We start from the raw sequence: 17455 nt of genomic DNA on the forward strand, positions 1-17455 counted from the left end.
AAGCCTTCTGCTGAACGTGATTCCGCTTTTAATTTTAGCCTCAGCGTGGAGAGCCAGTGTTGACTGTGTTTCTGTGTTAATCCTTGCAGCTTTCAGCCGTGCCCCAGTGCCCATGGCTGTGGTCCGAAGGGAGCTGTCCTGCGAGAGTTACCCCATCGAGCTGCGCTGCCCGGGAACAGATGTGATCATGATCGAAAGTGCCAACTACGGCAGGACTGATGATAAAATCTGTGACTCTGATCCTGCTCAGATGGAGAATATCCGCTGTTATCTGCCAGATGCCTATAAGATTATGACTCAAAGGTATAGTGCTTAATATTCTTTGTTTGCTGACTGTCGATTTTTTAATCCGGAGTGTACACACCGGTTTGTGTGTGTGTGTGTGCATAAGAAAATGCAGGTGCTTAGTGTGGATGTGTGTGCACAGAATTACAGCTAGCATTGCTAAACTGTGGGGTTAACCAAGCTGGTTTAGCATCACGCAATATAAATAACATTTCCTGTAAGTATTGCTCATCAGTCATCCTGATTCTCTCTGTGTCCCAGTTTTCCCTCTGAAATACCTAAATATCAACAAGGCTCTTAATGAATGTAGAAGTGAAATCTTTCTCAAAATGCATATTCACTAGTTCTTGTGCTGTGTTCAAACAGAAGGCCAGTAATCTCCTTGAAACAATCAATATTTTGTGTTCAGAATAACATTTACAGTTGTCAAGACACAAAGAGTCATCTGCATCCTTCCTTGTGTTGCCAGGCTTTGTTTTAGGTGAGATCTGAATTTCTAGTCAAGCATTGGTATTCTCATTGATGAATTGCTGAATTTCTGTATAATAACTGTAGCTGTTAAGTGTGGCTGCTGCATTTGGAAGTGGTAACTGAGATACAGTCAGACATACAGACAGACTCCTGTCCTGCTTGCAGAGCCAGGGCCTAACAGCTTATTCCAATATAGACGTATCTTGGTTATGAAAAGCCTTTTAAATGTTGCTGAATTGTTAAGGATATTTTCTGGTACAAATGGTGTTGTGGGAAGGATTCATAAGTCACAGCTCTTGACATGTAATTGAATTCAGTAATACATTCCTAATGCATGAAAAATTATTTAGTGCATTTGACTGTTAATTAGTAATAGAGATTAGTATTTCAAGGTATTAATAATGGCATTGGCATAGGCAAAGTGTTGCTAATTGATGTCATGACAACATGTGTTTGGGTCCTAACAGTGACCTCATGGCTTAAAGCAGTGCAGGGTTTTAATGGAGCATCTTGCTGTTGTTTGCTGTGAAATGCTTTGCACTAAAATGGACTGGTGTGAGCAACATGAGTTCAGCTGTGTTTCACATGCTAACTGCTATTTTTGACTTCCCTTTACAAACTGCTCCATGTTGAGTATTTAGGTCTCAAAATGTTGAGGAGTCTTGTGACAAATGTCCCCACTGCTGCATGTGGCTCCTCTAAGACCATTCTTTAAGCTGGACCTCCTTGAGTAGCTGGCTGAATTCTTGTGTAGAGGGTTTGTGCCAGCTGCATTTTCGAGAGGAGTGGGAAGGGTAACATCATGCCATCAACCAGTGCCTTGGATTCCGTGTGGTTTTAGTGGAATTACTGTAATTCTCCTGTTCAGGTTGTTAGTGGCTTCAAGCAGAAACCCTTAATCCTCTGCATATTGGCAGAATAAAGCCATGTCATCCCCTTTGTGGCCTGTTACAGAGTACAAAGTATTAATATTTTTTTATATATATATTTATTAGTGTCCTTTAGGCCACAGCTCTCGAGCCAAATGCAGAGCTCTGCAACCTTCTGGTCAGTCCCTACGTGTAGCAAATCTGCAATAAACATTGGCCCTTGGGTCAGGGAGGGCACACAATTGTCTTCTGTGCCCATGGTACTGCAATGAAAACTTCTGGTGATTACTCACCTCCAGGTATCATCACTGCAGGCTCAAAGGGCTTAGCAGAGAGTTAGCAGGGAAGCTCATCTCTGGCAAAATATCTCTGTTCTTCCATGTTGGCAGCAGAAAGTGGTGCTGAAGGGGATGGACACTGAAGGGGGAAAAATGTGCAGTCCTATTACTGGGTACTATTGAGTTTCTTGAAAATAAATATAATTCTGGTGTTAAAAGACAGGTAAAAAAGGATAAAATATTCTACTTTGCATTTTTGTCAGTCTCATTTCTTTTTTTAAGTCTCCATTAATTCAAAGAGTTGAAACAATTTAAAAATAAAGCCATTAAAATGAAATATGTTCTTAAGATGCAAACCAGTCTGTCAGCTCACAGCTTTGAGTACGCTTTACAGCTGAGCCTCTGAAAAAAGTAGTTTAAAAGGAAAATTGTGACAGCCTAGTAGCTGTGGCACTAACTATGGCATTTTCTTCTGAAAACCTCTACCTTCAAAATTAATCAATCTAGCAGTATTTGGGTGGGTTTGCAGATGAATGCAGGCTCTGACACAGTGAGCTTGTCTTTGCTAATGCTGCAGAGTGGGGGAGCAGCTGCTGGGAACTGAAGATTGTCGTGACAGTGAAACCTGCATGGTGATTGAAGCTGTCTATGCATGCAAAGAAGAGTGGTATGCACAGTGTGTGCTTATTATGCATTGATTAATTATTGCATTCATAAATACACAGTCCCCTTGTAGGCTCTATAGTCAGTTGTCTCACTACTGGCAAATTTTAATCAGCAACACTGTGCAGCCAGCTCAGACTTATTCTGGCTTGGCTGTAGGCAGGGAGAGAGGGAAAGATGGGAAGGAAAGTGTGTGTGAGACAGAGGTGGTGTTAGTGTGTGAGCTGAGGCTGTGAGTGAGCAGATTTATGGTAGATATTAGTGACTGCTCCCCCAGCCCACCCCCACCAAAAAAAACCTGAAAAAAAAAACCAAAATCCCAACAGCCTGAGCTAACATGTTCCTTTCTTCTGTATGCTTACATAAATTAATTTTTGCCGACGATTACATGAGGTTATTTTGAAAGGGAAAGGCATAAATCTTACGGTGTGTTTGTGGAGCCCCCTAAGCAGAGGGAACACAAGGAGTTCTTGCTGCAAGTATTGCCCTGAAACTCTCTACAATCTGGGAATGTTGCTTGAAGTAAAGGACATTTAAAGAGCTTGTAGGGAGCTATTTTATACGACATTAAATCTCTGAGACCTATTTTAGGTTTTTCCTTTTTATTTATTTTTTTAAATTTTGCCAGCTCCTCCTTCAAACATCCAAGCAGCTGTTGTCCATAACAGCTCAAAAAGTGTGCTTTATGAACTGAAGTTTTTCTGATGTGATTAGAAAAAAATGTATTTCGTAGCATGTTTGCTTTGGAGAAACATCTTTGCAAGGCCTGTAACAACTAATTAAATTTTAACCCTGCTCATTGTAAATTGTGTGCACTGTACCATGGGAGACTTCTATGCCCTCTCTTGAGTGACTGTGCCACAAAATTAACATATCATCCATTCCAACTGCCAGGGTTTTCTGTGAGCAATAGGGGAAAGTGGCCTACTATTCCTGCAAGAGTTACCTTTATTTTTTTAGTGTTAACACAGTTTAGTATATTAAAAGCACCCTAAAGGGAAAAGGGAAAAAAATAGCTTTTGATGTGCTCTCTAGAATTTCCTGTTCATGCTTCCCACCAAGGAAGCATCTTGGGCTGAAAGCAAGGGAAGGAAGAAGAGGGGATCAGGTTTTTGCATGTATGTTCACAGAACTTTGTGCTGTCAGTACCACCTTTGCATTTAACTTTGAAGTTTGAAACATTCTTTTCCATAGACTTTAACCTCAAATGTTGAAAAGGCTGGGGAGAGGGAAGTCCCAATAGGAACAGTAGGAAGTACCTGACATGTAGGTGCACACACACGGAGCACTTTGATTTTTTGCTCTAAAGGCAAGAGCAAGACTTTCCTTTTGCTTTTCGGATCCTTGTCTACCCCAACCATCATCTGCTACTCTTATTCTGGAGGAAGGAAAGGAGGGATGGAATAATGAGGCAAAATGACAAAACCAGCAGGCAGAGCAGAAGAGACAGGAGAAATGTTCACAGGTCTCAGCAGTTTTTCTCAGGATCAAAGCAAAATTCTTTCTGCCCTGGAAGATGGGGAAGGCTCTTGCTGGGGAACTCTCATCTCTCTCAACAGCCAGAGAGCTCAGTTTGCAAAGTAGGTAGCGTTTGCCTTTTGCCACAGCAGAGCCATGCAGAGCTCTTGCATGCTGCTCTTACCACTTCTGGCTTGGGGATGAGGGCTGCTGAAAGCTGCTCAGCTATCTCCTCACTTTTGCCCTGAAGGGAAGCACAGCTGGGAGGTACTAGATGTCCTGCTGGGCCTGCAGTAGCTTAGCTGGGCTAATTTCCTTTAGGTTTCGGTCTGATCTGCATGGCTTGTCCCTGTGGTTTCGGTGTTGACATCATTGATGAAGATTGCAGGTCAAGACTTAAAGAGGAAAAAAAAAATAGAAAAAGTGCAAGACTGCAGGAATGTAAGACTGTGGTCAGCTGCTCTTAGATTTCCCTTTAGTTTCATCAGAGGGTCTAATCTTTTTATGTGAGAAGGGCACTCACAATTCTCTTGGTAGTTGGAGGGATGGTAGCAGGCACTTTGCACAGTGTAGGGGAGAATAAATAAATTGAATGAAGCAGCTTGCATTATACTGCAAAGATTTTTCATCTCCTGAAGGGCTATTTTGCTAATGTTTTTGGTTGATGACCTGAAAAATGCAGGAGTCTGAAATGAGTGCCATTATTATTGTAATAATATTGCATCTCATGGCAGACTGTTATTGATGTTATCATCTCCCGTGATTTTCAAGACACTTCTCAAATGTCAGTGATCTGCACTTGCATTGGGAAATAAAGAGGCAGGATTTACCTGTATGTTACAGATAGGATCATTCACGTTGGTCATTCATAAAATGGCTGCTGGTTTTGAACAGACTACTTTGGGGATTTTCTTGTAGAGTCATGTATATTAAGTAGCTTGTTGCAGTGCATGTGGGAAGGTGCAGAGGACAGGAGAGCTGCAGACCTGGAAGCTCTGTGCTGCCAAGGCCATCAGCAGGACTCAAGGGGATGGCTTCAGCTGAACTGCAGCACGGTTGTGTCAGGCTCTACAAAATTAATGGCATATTTCTTAGAAAACAGCCCCCTGCTTAGATGCTGTCATCACCTCTGACTCAGATACTGAATGCCCTATTTGGTAGGAACCCCCCACCACCCTCCTCTGCATCCTGAGCACATTTTGCTAAGACTGCCAAGATACTACTCATTTTTCTAAATTTGTTACCACACAGATGGCATGAGAAGTACATTTCTGAAGGACTGAGATGCTGCAATGGGAAGCTAGGCTTTCTGGGAAGCCTGAGTCTGGCGCTTTGAGATCTCCACGTGAAAAGCATCAATATGGAAAAATACTAATGTTGCAGTTAAACACTTCTTGTAACCAACAGAAATCAGTGGGGAGTAGTGAAACTCATGCTCTCTGGATTCTGATTTTAAACGTTAGAAAATAAGCCTCACCACTTGGTTAAATCATCTATTTTCTCACCATGTGGAAAGATTTTAAAATTAAGGGAATTGTGTTAATCTCACCTGAACCTTGACCCTGGGACTAGGGTCCATACTATATTACTAAGACAGGGAAAAAATCAAAAGTAGCCAAACAACAACAGTAAGTCCTAGTGGGGTTTTGTGCTGTTGAATCACTCTAAAATAGGTTGCTACTTCCCAGCCTACACGGTCTTAATTTATCCTACCTCTTCCTTTCCTGAAAATGATGTTGGAGTAAATTCTTAAAGTGACAGCCCCTTGGAATTGCCCTGGTACCCTAGGAAATCAGGGTTTGCCAGCTCAAACCTCTCAGATCATTGCAGCTGCCATGGTAACAGATGAGGAGGAGGCAGTAGCTTCTGAAGGTAATTAGGTTCCAAACCATGGAAGGCTCTGTAGATCAAAAATAGTGCTTTAGGCCTCCCTGGGTACCAATTGGTAGCTGTGGCCAGCTATAAAACACCACACTTACAATAAATAAATAGATGGTTGTATTGTGCTGTGGCTCTCGGGTTTTGGTTGCTGTTAGCATGTGACTCCAGCACATTGCTATTTGGGAAAATCCAGACTGGAACTGAGAGAGCAACGTGCAACCAGCAGCTCCTGTGGCCAGAGGGAAAGGCCTCCTTGATATGGGCATGCTGGAGAAATTATTCTTTGCTGTTCTCTAAGTTTCAGTTTTTCCAGATATTTCATTTTGTCTCTTTCCAGTTTCCCCCCAACCCTGGCCTTAACTGACAAAGAGAAGACACAGGATAATCTCTTGGGTAAATCATACCTTGTAGTGGCCTCAGAATCTCTGAACACATGATGTGCTGAAAACCATGCAGGAAAAATCCAGGTTTATTACTTAACTAGTGTGAAAGTGGCCACCTCCAGCCTGTCAGAGGGAAGGAACCAGCCAGCACTTGGCAGCCTTTCATATGTAGCTTTTTCCATTGGGAGAAGACCTATGTGAAACATACTCCTGTCTTCTGTTTTTCTTCTGAGTGTTTGAGGCTTGTTGAGAGCATCAGCTCAATTGTTAATGTGGGAGGAAGGGTTGGGCAAGGATGGATGTGTTGCTGGCAGCAGAGTCCTGGATCCACAAGAAGGGTGCTCAGGGAAGATGCAGCTTTAGGCTCTTGGGTGTTCCTCTCTGCTTTGGTTGAAACAGATTTTGTACTATGCAAGCATCATCCAAAGTGCCCAAGGAGCAAAGTTTAAAGCCAGGCACCTGCATGTGGTATTTTCAGGGTCCCCTGTGGCAGGAAGGAAATGATGAATCTGACTCCATGTTCTTAGAAGGCTAATTTATTATTTTATGATATTATTTTGTATTAAAGAACACCATACTATGCTATGCTATACTAAAGAATAGAGAAAGAATACTTACAGAAGGCTTAACAAGATAGTAATTAAGAATGTGTGACCTTTTCCAGAGACTGGACACAGCTGGACAGTGACTGGTCGTTAAGTAAAAGCAATTCACATGTTGGGTAAACAATCTCCAACCACATTCCAAAGCAGCAAAACAGGGAGAAGCAAATGAGATAATATTATTTTCTTTTTTCTCTGAGGCTTCTCAGCTTCCCAGGAGAAGAAATCCTGGCAAAGGGATTTTTCAGAAAATATGATGGTGACATCTGCATGCTTCCTGTGGCACCTCTTGTCCATTACCCAAGTAGCTGAAGTGATAAACATTAAAGATGCTCTTGCTCAGTTTCCATTCACCTGAATGTGACAGTCATATGAGGCTGTCACAGGAATTGTCCTTCAGATGCTTGGTCTTCTTGTCACAAGGCTTAAATCTGTGCAAAGCATTGCAAGATAGTCTGTAAGGTTTGTTCAGGCTAAGTGGACTTATGCTATCTTAAGATAACAAAGCAAAAGTTTCCTTTGATTAGAAAGATGTATGCACACTTCTTCTCTGGTTGGTTTTCTGGTTAGGAGTAATGTCTGAAGGGCTGTGAGGTAAGATGGCTTTGAAGTAATGCATCTATATCACTTTCTTTTGCTTCTTTCTTTCTTCATGTACAAAAGAGCTCAGTTAGTCTGTGCCTGAGGTCGAAATTGGGTTTATACACAGGGGATTGTCTATTCTCTAGGACATTTCAAAGCTTTCATTCAGCACACTTTTGACTGCATCGTTTGTGGAATCTTTGGAGCTTGAGCTCCATGTTCCATTCCAAGACGTGTAAAACCAGCACTGGCTTATACCACACCCTCTGCGTGTGTGCCTGGGATTTCTGTGCCTCTCTGCAGGGCTGGAAGTGCTCCCTGCAGACCTCCCTCACCTTTGCACGCTTGCAATTTGGTATCCACAGCGTGGCTGTGCATTTTGTGTGATCACTCTGCTGATACCAAATGCAAACCGGCAGAAGATGTCCATTAGACACAACCATTTGCTTGCTAGCAGGAAAAACATACGGACTGATGCAGGCAATGTTCCTGGATGATCAGTTCAATGTGGTCCTTAAATTTAGGTATGAGTTTTGTTAGAGGGATAAACTGAAGTTGATTTCAACCTCTTTGGGAAAAAGAGGGAAGGAATGACAGTTACTGGAAGCGGCGACCCAAGAACAGGTTTTGCTGCCCATTGTAATTCAGGAGAAGGATTTTATGTATCCGTAAGTGGGAGTGCATAAGAAATGCCAGGCCACATTTGTGATGTAAAGAAAGGGCAGGATATGGAATTTGATTAGAGCCATCTTCTATGCATTATGTATAAGATAATACATTGGTGTCAGTTATATTGAGTAGAAGCCTTAATTCAGCTTGAGTCCTGCTGACATTGTAAACTGGGAGACAGGGAGTGGTTTATGGCCAGTAGTGGAGTCTCCAGACTGAATTATGGCCTCAGCATTCAGTCTGTTACCGAGAGTTGCAGCTGGTAGCAGGCAGTATATTACATGCTTTTACCCAGAGTAGGGCTGGTGACAAGGAAGGGAAAAACTTTATCACAGAGACACTGTGAGAAATGGAAGACTGAGTTATGGGCAAGACAACAATAGAGAACTATAAAACTAATGCAAGAGATGGAGGGAGGATTTTGAGCTGGCCAGAAGGAAAGATGTCAGAATGGGCATAGAGTTTCCCCATGCAGTCACTGGTTTGCCCCCGTGCCTGCTGTCCTGCTTCCCTCAGGGCAGGATGTGGCATCCCATAGTGGGCAGGGACTATTTCTGCCACTCCCATGCCTTTTTTTTTCTGGATCCCTCATAGTTAGAGATGGCCTTTCACCCCAATGCCCAAGATTTTTAGTATTTTTTCTAGATTTTCAGCCATAATTGTAATTGTGTATTTTTTTCTGTCTGTATAAATGATCAAATCCTTTCTGAGTCTCGTTAAAAGTCCCTGGTCATGGTGACTTAGAGGAGCTCTAAGTCCAGCAGGATAATAGCTTCCTATGTCAAAAATTAATGTTAGGTCTTAATTTCTTTGCCATCTTTCCTCATTGTGGAGACAGAGGCATCCAAGCTACCTTTGCCATTTCTGTTCCTTAGCTTGTATTCATTTGTCAAATGGCTTCTAACCTTTCTGTTCTCCAAGGGAGAACGTGATGATCTTTCAAATATTTCTTCTTATGGGAGCTGGTATGGATTTTTGTTACAAGTGTGTGAAGGTTCTTGTTGTTCTCCCTGAATACCCTTCATTTTTAAGCAAACCCAAAAGGACAGAAGAGGGAGAAAAAAATGCGTGATAAATTTGAGAGTTTGAGGTCATTTCTCTCTGTAAAGCCTGCTTCTGCTCTTCCTTTTCCCAAGTGGCTTTGAATTACACAGAATGTCCCTTTTGACTCGAGTATTACACCCACACAAATACAATTGCATCCTTCCCTAAAAGGCCTGCTCTGCTCCTAATAAATTATTAGTTCTCTTGGTTGCTTGGAACAGATTGTTCCACTTGAACGATTACAGTGGTGCCAGCTAGTGAAAAGGAAAGTCTGGTCCTTGATACTAGCAAATATGTGGAGTAAAATATCAGTGTCCATTAGGTTGGAGGGAGCAAGGTTAGTTCTGGAAAAAGGATAGTACTTGTTACAGGCATTCAGGGCTTAGTCACACATAGTGGAGTGCTATAACCTTGTCACATATGTTGGTGGACTGGAAGTATGCTCAAGTTGGTATCCCAAGTGATTTTCCCATGGGTCATGGAAAATTTCATGTACAAATGCAGATGAATCATTGTCATTATTGATATTTCAGGGAGCAAAGAAGACATTTTTAAAAAAGCCCAAGCCTGCCAGTGTCAGAAATGCACCTCAACACCCTTTTTAATTACTGGCAAGGTTGCTGAGAGCTGAGGACAGGCATCTAATATCCAAGACACCTTAAAAAGACCCTGAACCCCTAAATGATACAAACACACAAAGAATATAGGTCACCTTCAATGCAGTGGATTAGCTGGAGCTTTGGAAAATCAATTTTGTTTGATTAGCTGCACTTGGAGCTAGATGGAAGGAGTTACAGGCAGGCACCAAACAATGCAGGGTAGTGCCTGTTGTGGTGGGCTGCAGTCCAGAGAGCACTTTGGAGCCTGTGTAGCCGTGCATGTGACAGGAGCTGCCTGAAGTCAGCATGGAGGTAGAAGCCTTCCAGGAAATCTCTGCACAGAGAGAGAGGTCTCTCCTCATTTTTGTGGCCTGGATGGCATCCAGGTGGTAAAAGCGCCCAGTGGTTCACCTCACCAAATCACTGGAAGTCAAGGGCAGCTCACCCACCACCTACTTTGCTGCAAACCACATGGGTTGGTGAGCCAAGCATCATAATCGCTGCTTCCCCAGTGTCTATTGATTGTGGGAGGGAAGCCTTCAATGCCCAGAGGTGGCTGAAGGGATACTGAAGTTGTAAACACTTAAAAACCAAAAGTACTCCATAAAATAAAGGGAGAGAAAGAGGATGGAGGTTTTGTTGTGTAGTGCTTAAAAGGCACTTTGTTGCATCAGCGAACAGATTTAATGCCAGCTGACACAGTGTGCCCCAAAGATGTTTTTTATCAGGAAACTTTGGTTTGGTGTAGAAACCTTCAATACATAAGGTATCCTTCAGAATGACCCAGGTATTTGTGCCTGTACTGACAATAGATGAAATAAATTCCTTTATTTCTTTCTCCATAGCTTAAATTTTAAAGGTTTAAAAGCACTTAAAAGCACCCATTGCAGCCAGGAGCCTGACTCCCACTGAACTGGCACGAGTCCTGAGGTCTCAACGTCCAGAAATTTCTTTTCAAAATGGAAGTTCACTCTTAAATGGCTCTAGTGCCTTTTAATATTTTGCTCATGATCTAATTTGGATCTTAAGTATACCAATTTGGAAACAGCCTGCCTGACATCAAGCTATGAGTTTTTAAACTCATATGGTTTAATAAGATTAACTTGCTGCAGTTCTGATACAGTCTTCAGTGAAAGCTTATTCAAATTAAGAATCAGTCAGAGGGGAAGTGGCCTCAAGCATAAAGTAGGAGTGAGGTGGTGCCAAAAATCAGGGCTCCGAGAAGCTTTGTTGTCTCAGACTTTGCTGAGAGCAGAAACCTTTACTGCCAAATTAATGCTCTAAGAGGGGAGGGGGAAAAAAGCATAATTAAGAGATTAAAACCCAATATTCCCTTTTTCAGCTGTCATCTTTGGAGATGTACACAAATATGCACCCATAGAAATGGATACATAGTTCAGTTTGGTTTTTTTTTGAGACTCCAGAATATGTATTAAAATATGTGGGAACTCTCTTACACGTCTGCTTGAATTATGGAGAATAATTCACCAAGTACAGCAGGGCCACTAAAATTAATGAATAAATAAGTGAGTTTGAAGAGTGTACCTGCCAAATCTGTGTTTTGGGGCTCTTCTGCATAAAATAATTAATTCATGTATTTTAATCATGTTAGTTTCTTCCAGTGTTTGCTTGCATTTCAGCAGCAGAGAATCTCCACCATGAATTTACTTTCCTCAGTGTTGGGACGGGAAGTCCTGATTGTGTAACCTCTTTTAACCCAAGGTTACTTATTAATCCCCTTCCTCCCAGGGGGACACCCTCAAGTTTGGCAAATACTCTGTGATTTCCAAATGTGCACCCTATTGATAACATGTATATGGAATCGGGGCCCTTCTGGTTCTGATTTGAATTCTGAGCATGTTTAATATTTTTTCTTCTTCCATGAAGAGGAAAACTCTCAGCAGAGTTTCCATGCATAATTTCATTCCACTGTTTCAGCAGGAATAATGCAGCTGTGAAAGAGCAATGTGAAATCCAAGAGCATACCACTTTTTGAATATCACAAATTTTATTAGGGGCATTAGAGGAAGGAGGAAATTTGTAGGACAGATTGGTCACAGTCCAGTGTTGCTCAGTAAGAAGAGATAAACAAAGCTGCAGTGCCTGTGGTGCTAATTTAAAGTTGTGTTTAGCATTGGCTACAGGAATGGCTGAAGGGCTTTAGCTGTGAGTATGAGGCCCTGAAGTAAACACTGGGTAGTTTTGAAATCTCTGTGCTGTGAGAGGAGCCATCATCAGTTGCTGGTGGTCCATGGGAGGGCTTAACTAGAGCAAAATCATACAAAAACACATTGACCACACAGGAAAATTAATTAAAAAAAAAAAAAAAAAAAAAGTGAGACACTGGCATTTGCAGGGGTATGTCTTTTGCAAGGGTTATGAAAACGTGCCTGTCCTCTCTTCTGTGGCATTTAAAAATACACTGAAAATAAAGGTGGTGGCCTCCTGGAGTTGGTTGCTATTTGGCATAGCTTGGTTGTCTTTATCTGGGTAAAGCTATTGCAGAAATGGTTAACTTGCAAAAGAAAGAGTAGCCGGAATGTTTTCTTTCTGGAGAAGTGGACAAAGTCTAGTTTGGTTACATGAAGTATTTCTCTGTGCTTCCTTCCCTCTCCCAGATGGCTATTGGCAAAATAGACAGGATGCAGTATGATGTTTTAAGTACATGCATTTCTTTAATGTGCAACATTTGGCATGTTTGTATATACATCTAGAGTGACTGCATATATGTAGAGGAGGATGTGCATATGAGAAAGTACAGCAACATGTGCACAGAAAAATAGCAAATGACAGACTTTTTAAAAGAGAAAACAGCACAATTCTTGCACTTGCACAAAGTACAGAACTGGTTTGATATCAAGAAGGAAGCAGAAGCAGCACACAGTCTTTTCAGAGCTGATACCAGGAGCTGGTAACACCCACAAGATCCCAAAGGTATTGCAGCAGACTAGCAAATCCATATTGTATTATGATGTAGATGTTGGTCATTTGGGTTCCTTCAAAATTGAAAAGAAAACAAGAAAGTTATGCTGCCCTGGATATCTGTTAAGCCCATGCTTCTATGTCACATATAATGCTGAAAAATTGCTGTCTTAATATCCCACACAGGTGTCATGACTTCTAGCTTGGCACCTCCAAACTTTTATGACTGCTGATCAATGAACTCACACTGTGGCTGTATATCCCACTTCTGCCCCCTGTGTGTAAGACCACAGTAGGCAAATGGGGTCCAAGGGAGCTGGCTTTGTAACATGCCCAAGAATTTAGCTTTTGACTTCCAGCTGCTTAAATTTTTCCTTCTTGCCCAAGCTTTTCGTTTGATTATCATGTTATTATCATCTCATTATTCGGCATCAGAGACAGCTGTAACTCTTGCTTTAATACTCTCCATTTTCTCCTGGCTTTACTTTCTGCTGGACTTTTTCTTTCTTCTTAGGTGCTTCTTAGCATTGTTTTGCTCCCAGGTGATCACTGTGTTCTCTCTGTGCTATTATTGCTTATTTCTAAGTAATCCTTATGTCCTTTTTTAAAAAATATAATTTCAGGGACTGTTATTAGGCTGTGTGGGAGGTGTAGGTCCTGTACTGCCCTGGAGTGAAGTCAGAGTGCCCTGATTTGGAGGTGCTCAGGATCTGCTGTGTTCCAAACAGCCTTTGTGTGGCTGGACCAGGAGGTGCCTCCCATGGGGACAGCACCCCCAGGGAGAGCATTCCTATTGGCAGTGTCTCCCTACTTCCAGCATTATGTGGGAAAGCAGGTGGGTAGGTAAAATCCCCTTTGCTTGTCCTCTTTTGGCACTGAAGAGGCAATCTGTATTTTGCTGGGCAGCATCATATAGCTGGGATTTCTTTGATGCTGCACAGTTAGCTGGTGTGGAATTAAGTTAATGTTTTACAGTGCTTTTGTTCTGTGACTGTGTCCAGCCCCTTCAATCTTCCCAGCTCCTAATGAGGTGAGTCCCCTGGCTTTTGCTGGTCTGTGCGTGTGGCTCTGCCAGTGCTAGCAGATCAATCTGCGTTTGTATTCCTGGCCTTGAGCTGTGCTCTGAAATGGCAACAGCCCTGACTGACTGTGGAGACTTTTGCTGCCATTTCAGCTCAGCTTTGAGCAAATGATTGTGCTTTGCTGAGGCTCTGAGTAACCTGAGATGGTGTGCAAGGAAACGTGAGCAGCAGAGCAGGGTGAAAAGTACAGGGCTGCGTGCACTGGAAGCAACCCCAGGTTTGTTTGGAGCCTGGGTGTGATCAATGATGTTTCTAACAGTGTTTTTGGAGCATGGAGAACCTGATTCTGGAGGGTCTGGGGTAATGCAAAGCGCTGTTGAGATTTAGTAGCTCAGTTCAACTGAGAACATTTCCTGAATCATGGTGGTCATCTCTGCAAGCAAATGTTAGCAGGATGCTGGCTATCACTTTTGCAAGTCCCCTGCTGCAGCTTTCAGGAGGCCACAGAAAGGGCAGAGAAATGTGCTGGGCTGTAGGGAGGATGAGGAGCATTATAGAGTGAAACCTGGTTAATTCGAGGAATTGGCTTTCTCCATCATGTAGTAAATTCATTAGTCATGTAGAGTGAGGAAATTGATTTATGGCTATTAACTATATTGAATTGACAAAAGTAGCTTCTTGAAATTTAGTAGCCAAAATTAAGGCCTCTCAGGCATTAACAGATTAGACTGCTTAAAACAATTTAATTATTTATCCTGTGCAAATGGGATAGGATATTTCTAGAGTGATGCCTGTACTGCTTTAGACATATTTTAGTGTACTTGTGATTAAAGGTCTGTTTGTAAATCCTGCTAATTGACTGTTGGCACAGAGTGGTGGAGGAAAGCAAGGACCTTGGCTGAGACTTAATAATTTTTAATTTTGGGAATTTAATTTAAAAAAAAAAATAAAAGATAAAAAGGATACCAGTCTGGTTTGAGCTAATGCTCTCTTCTTCTGTCTTCTGCTTCCCATGAACTCTGTCAACATCTGTTCATACAGGAGTTAAAGGAGAAAAAAGGGAGGCTATTAATAGCATGGTAGGTCTGTGTTAAAACTCAGCATTATGTACGTACACTGCTATTTTTATTGTGTAGTATGTGGATTAGGTGAGGTCCCATCATGATAGCATCTGCACATACATCATTCCCCACCTGGAGGCCTTAAAATATCAGTGTAGGTGTTTTTTTTTTTTGGTGAGTGATCATGGCATGCAGTCATATCATCTCCAAAGGAAATGACTGTGCTGGAAGTGGCTCGTCCTTAAGTGCCATCCTACCCAGAAAGAGAAGGAAATAATTAAGATGACATGAATTATGTAGAACAGACTTGAATAAAGAGTGACAGAAGGGCTGGCTTTGACAGCTGGATGTTAAATGAAATTTGTTTCTGTTGTTATAGATGCATAGCCTGTTTTTAAATGTATAATTTATTTAGATTTATTTAAGGGGTAGAGGAAAGAAACAAGAAATCCCTGATGCGGAGAATTGAAATAATGAGTTGTTATACAAACATAAATAGTCATTACAAAATATTTTATTGGTCTATTTTTGCTGTATTTATAAGGGCATTTTAAGACTCTTTGAGTCTGCATTTTACATGCATGCAAATACATGCTACATTTTACCCTGCAATCCTTACTGCGTGCTTAATTGAGTTGATAGCAAAAAGACATGAATGCTCCTGACTGCTTCAGCTTGGCTCTGGGGAGAGAATGAATTTTTCATCTTTTCCAAGAGAGAATTTATCCTGAATGGCTGTTTCTCAGATTGTGTTTTATTACTCATACCTGTAAGAAGGCTGGAGCTGTAGGTGTGGGAAGGCTTTCTACTCTAAGCTGTAGGAACTTCAGCTGTGAAGTTGGAACATCTACAAAGTACTTAATTGTGCAATTATTGGGGGTGTGAGTGTGTGTGGACATAAGGGTAGGGGGAAAAGGCTGTTTTCCCCCCAGAAAAGCTTTCAGATGGTTGGCTGGGGTAGAACTGATCCTCTGCTTAGGATGGTATAATGCTTTATTGATGTGTCCAGCAACACTGCTGACCAAGGATTTATAGAGGAATAGGAGGAATTATTTCTTCTGGATTCATTAGACCAGGTCACATAGGTACTCATTTGCTATTTGCCCATGACTTTTCCACTTATATTATATGCAAATATATGCTATTACTATAAATTTTAATTTTTGTCAAGAACTTTTTTTTCAAAATTGAGTGTTCAGTAGGCCATACTTATTTTATGGAGATTAGGCTGAAGGAGTGCTTAGGACTCAGTAGTCCTGAAGCAGGCAATGATAGTAAAACTTGCCTTCAGAGGAAATTCTTGCCTCCTCTCCTCTGATTACTTCTGTCCTGTTTCACCATATAATTATACATTATGCATGTTTTTTGTTTTTTTGGGGTTTTTTTTTTTTGTGTGTGTGTGTGTGGTTTTTTGGTTTTTTTTTTGGCATCCTGATATTGTCTTAGAGCTTTTGGGCACCCTTGGGGAAAATAGCAGAGGTTTCTTTTCTCCTAACCAGCTGCCTTGCCAGCTCTGTGCATTTGCTTTTCTCAGTGTAAGCACCACCTGGGGTTTTTAGGGTTTATATATCTGTTATGTGTAGAAAGAGATCTCTTCCTGCCTGTCCATGGCATTTGGTTTTCCTGTAGGTTGTTTGGAATCAATTGATGTCACTGATCTTTCTGCTTCTGCTGCTCCTGTTTGTTGCAGGTGTATTTGATGCCTTTGATTGCTGCTGACAGCAGGATTCTCTGATAATCTGTATCTCTGGGTGGTTGCTTAATTGCCTCTATGACACCCCCAGTAATATGGTCTGGAATTTGTCACTTTGGTCATGAAAATCATACAACGTGCAGTTTGCTCACAGGTGTTTTGTGGCACTTACAGAGAACTCAAAATTGAGCCTCTTTCTTTTCTGTTTTTTGTATAGACTCCCAAAATTGCTCTCTTGCACGGTGAAGTGGAGCTAGTTTGAAGTTTGGGAGGCACACAGGCAGCAGTTCTGAGGAACAGTGGGTGGCATGACCAAAATCTCTGATGCCCTCTCCCATGCAAACATGCCATTTGGAAATTCAACAGGGTAGGGAGGGCAGCTTCCCACACCCTCCGCTCCTCATCCCAGTTCTGCCCAGAAACGTGCAGAGTGTGGGTCATTGAATAATTCTCATTCTTTGTTGCCTTAAAATGAAAACTAGAGACCTACTCAGGTCAAGAATTATGTAGCAGAAAGGGTAATTCATTGTTATCTACTTGTGTACCTTAGTTGCCTGCACTGGGTGACTGAACAAATGAGAATTTCAGCGGGGCAGCAGGAGCAGAGTTGTATGGTCAAAGCCTCTGGCATTTCTAATGTTCCTACAGTTTTTTCTTGTGTGCTTTCTTAGAAGAAAACAAATTTTGTCTCAGTTGAGGAGTGCAGTAGATTCTGTTTTCTGAAACAAGAAGCAATGCCATTCAAAAAGTCGTTCCTATGATAAAAAAGTTGATTACCTCTTTGTGTGTCTGGATCTATACCTAGCTTTGGAGGATTGATTGACATGTGAATACAGCATGAGAATTATTCTTTAATCATTGTTTTCCTGATTATGTTATTCTTTGATGAAAACTGTTCTTTCAGCTTGTCAGGAGATAAATGCCACGTTGAGATCACAGCCCTGTGGGCAATTCCCACAGGGCTCAAGGGAAG

At 41.7% G+C, this 17455-nt stretch overlaps 1 protein-coding gene across 24 annotated transcripts in view; it reads left to right on the forward strand.

Annotated features, from left to right (window-relative positions):
• Positions 1-17455, forward strand: part of ADGRL3 (adhesion G protein-coupled receptor L3) — a 493463-nt gene that overhangs the window by 228642 nt on the left and 247366 nt on the right. For all 24 annotated transcript variants that reach the window (XR_011679905.1, XR_011679904.1, XM_071431603.1 and 21 more), the window contains one exon: positions 90-303. Coding sequence is in view for 22 of the 24 variants with exons in the window: in XM_071431603.1 (XP_071287704.1) it covers positions 90-303 (214 nt within the window). In the remaining 2 variants the exon portion in view is untranslated. The remainder of the gene's footprint in view (positions 1-89; positions 304-17455) is intronic.

This window comes from Agelaius tricolor, unplaced genomic scaffold, assembly GCF_023055355.1.
Source record: "Agelaius tricolor isolate 1412-34295 unplaced genomic scaffold, bAgeTri1.0.p SCAF_8, whole genome shotgun sequence".
Taxonomy (NCBI): domain Eukaryota; kingdom Metazoa; phylum Chordata; class Aves; order Passeriformes; family Icteridae; genus Agelaius; species Agelaius tricolor.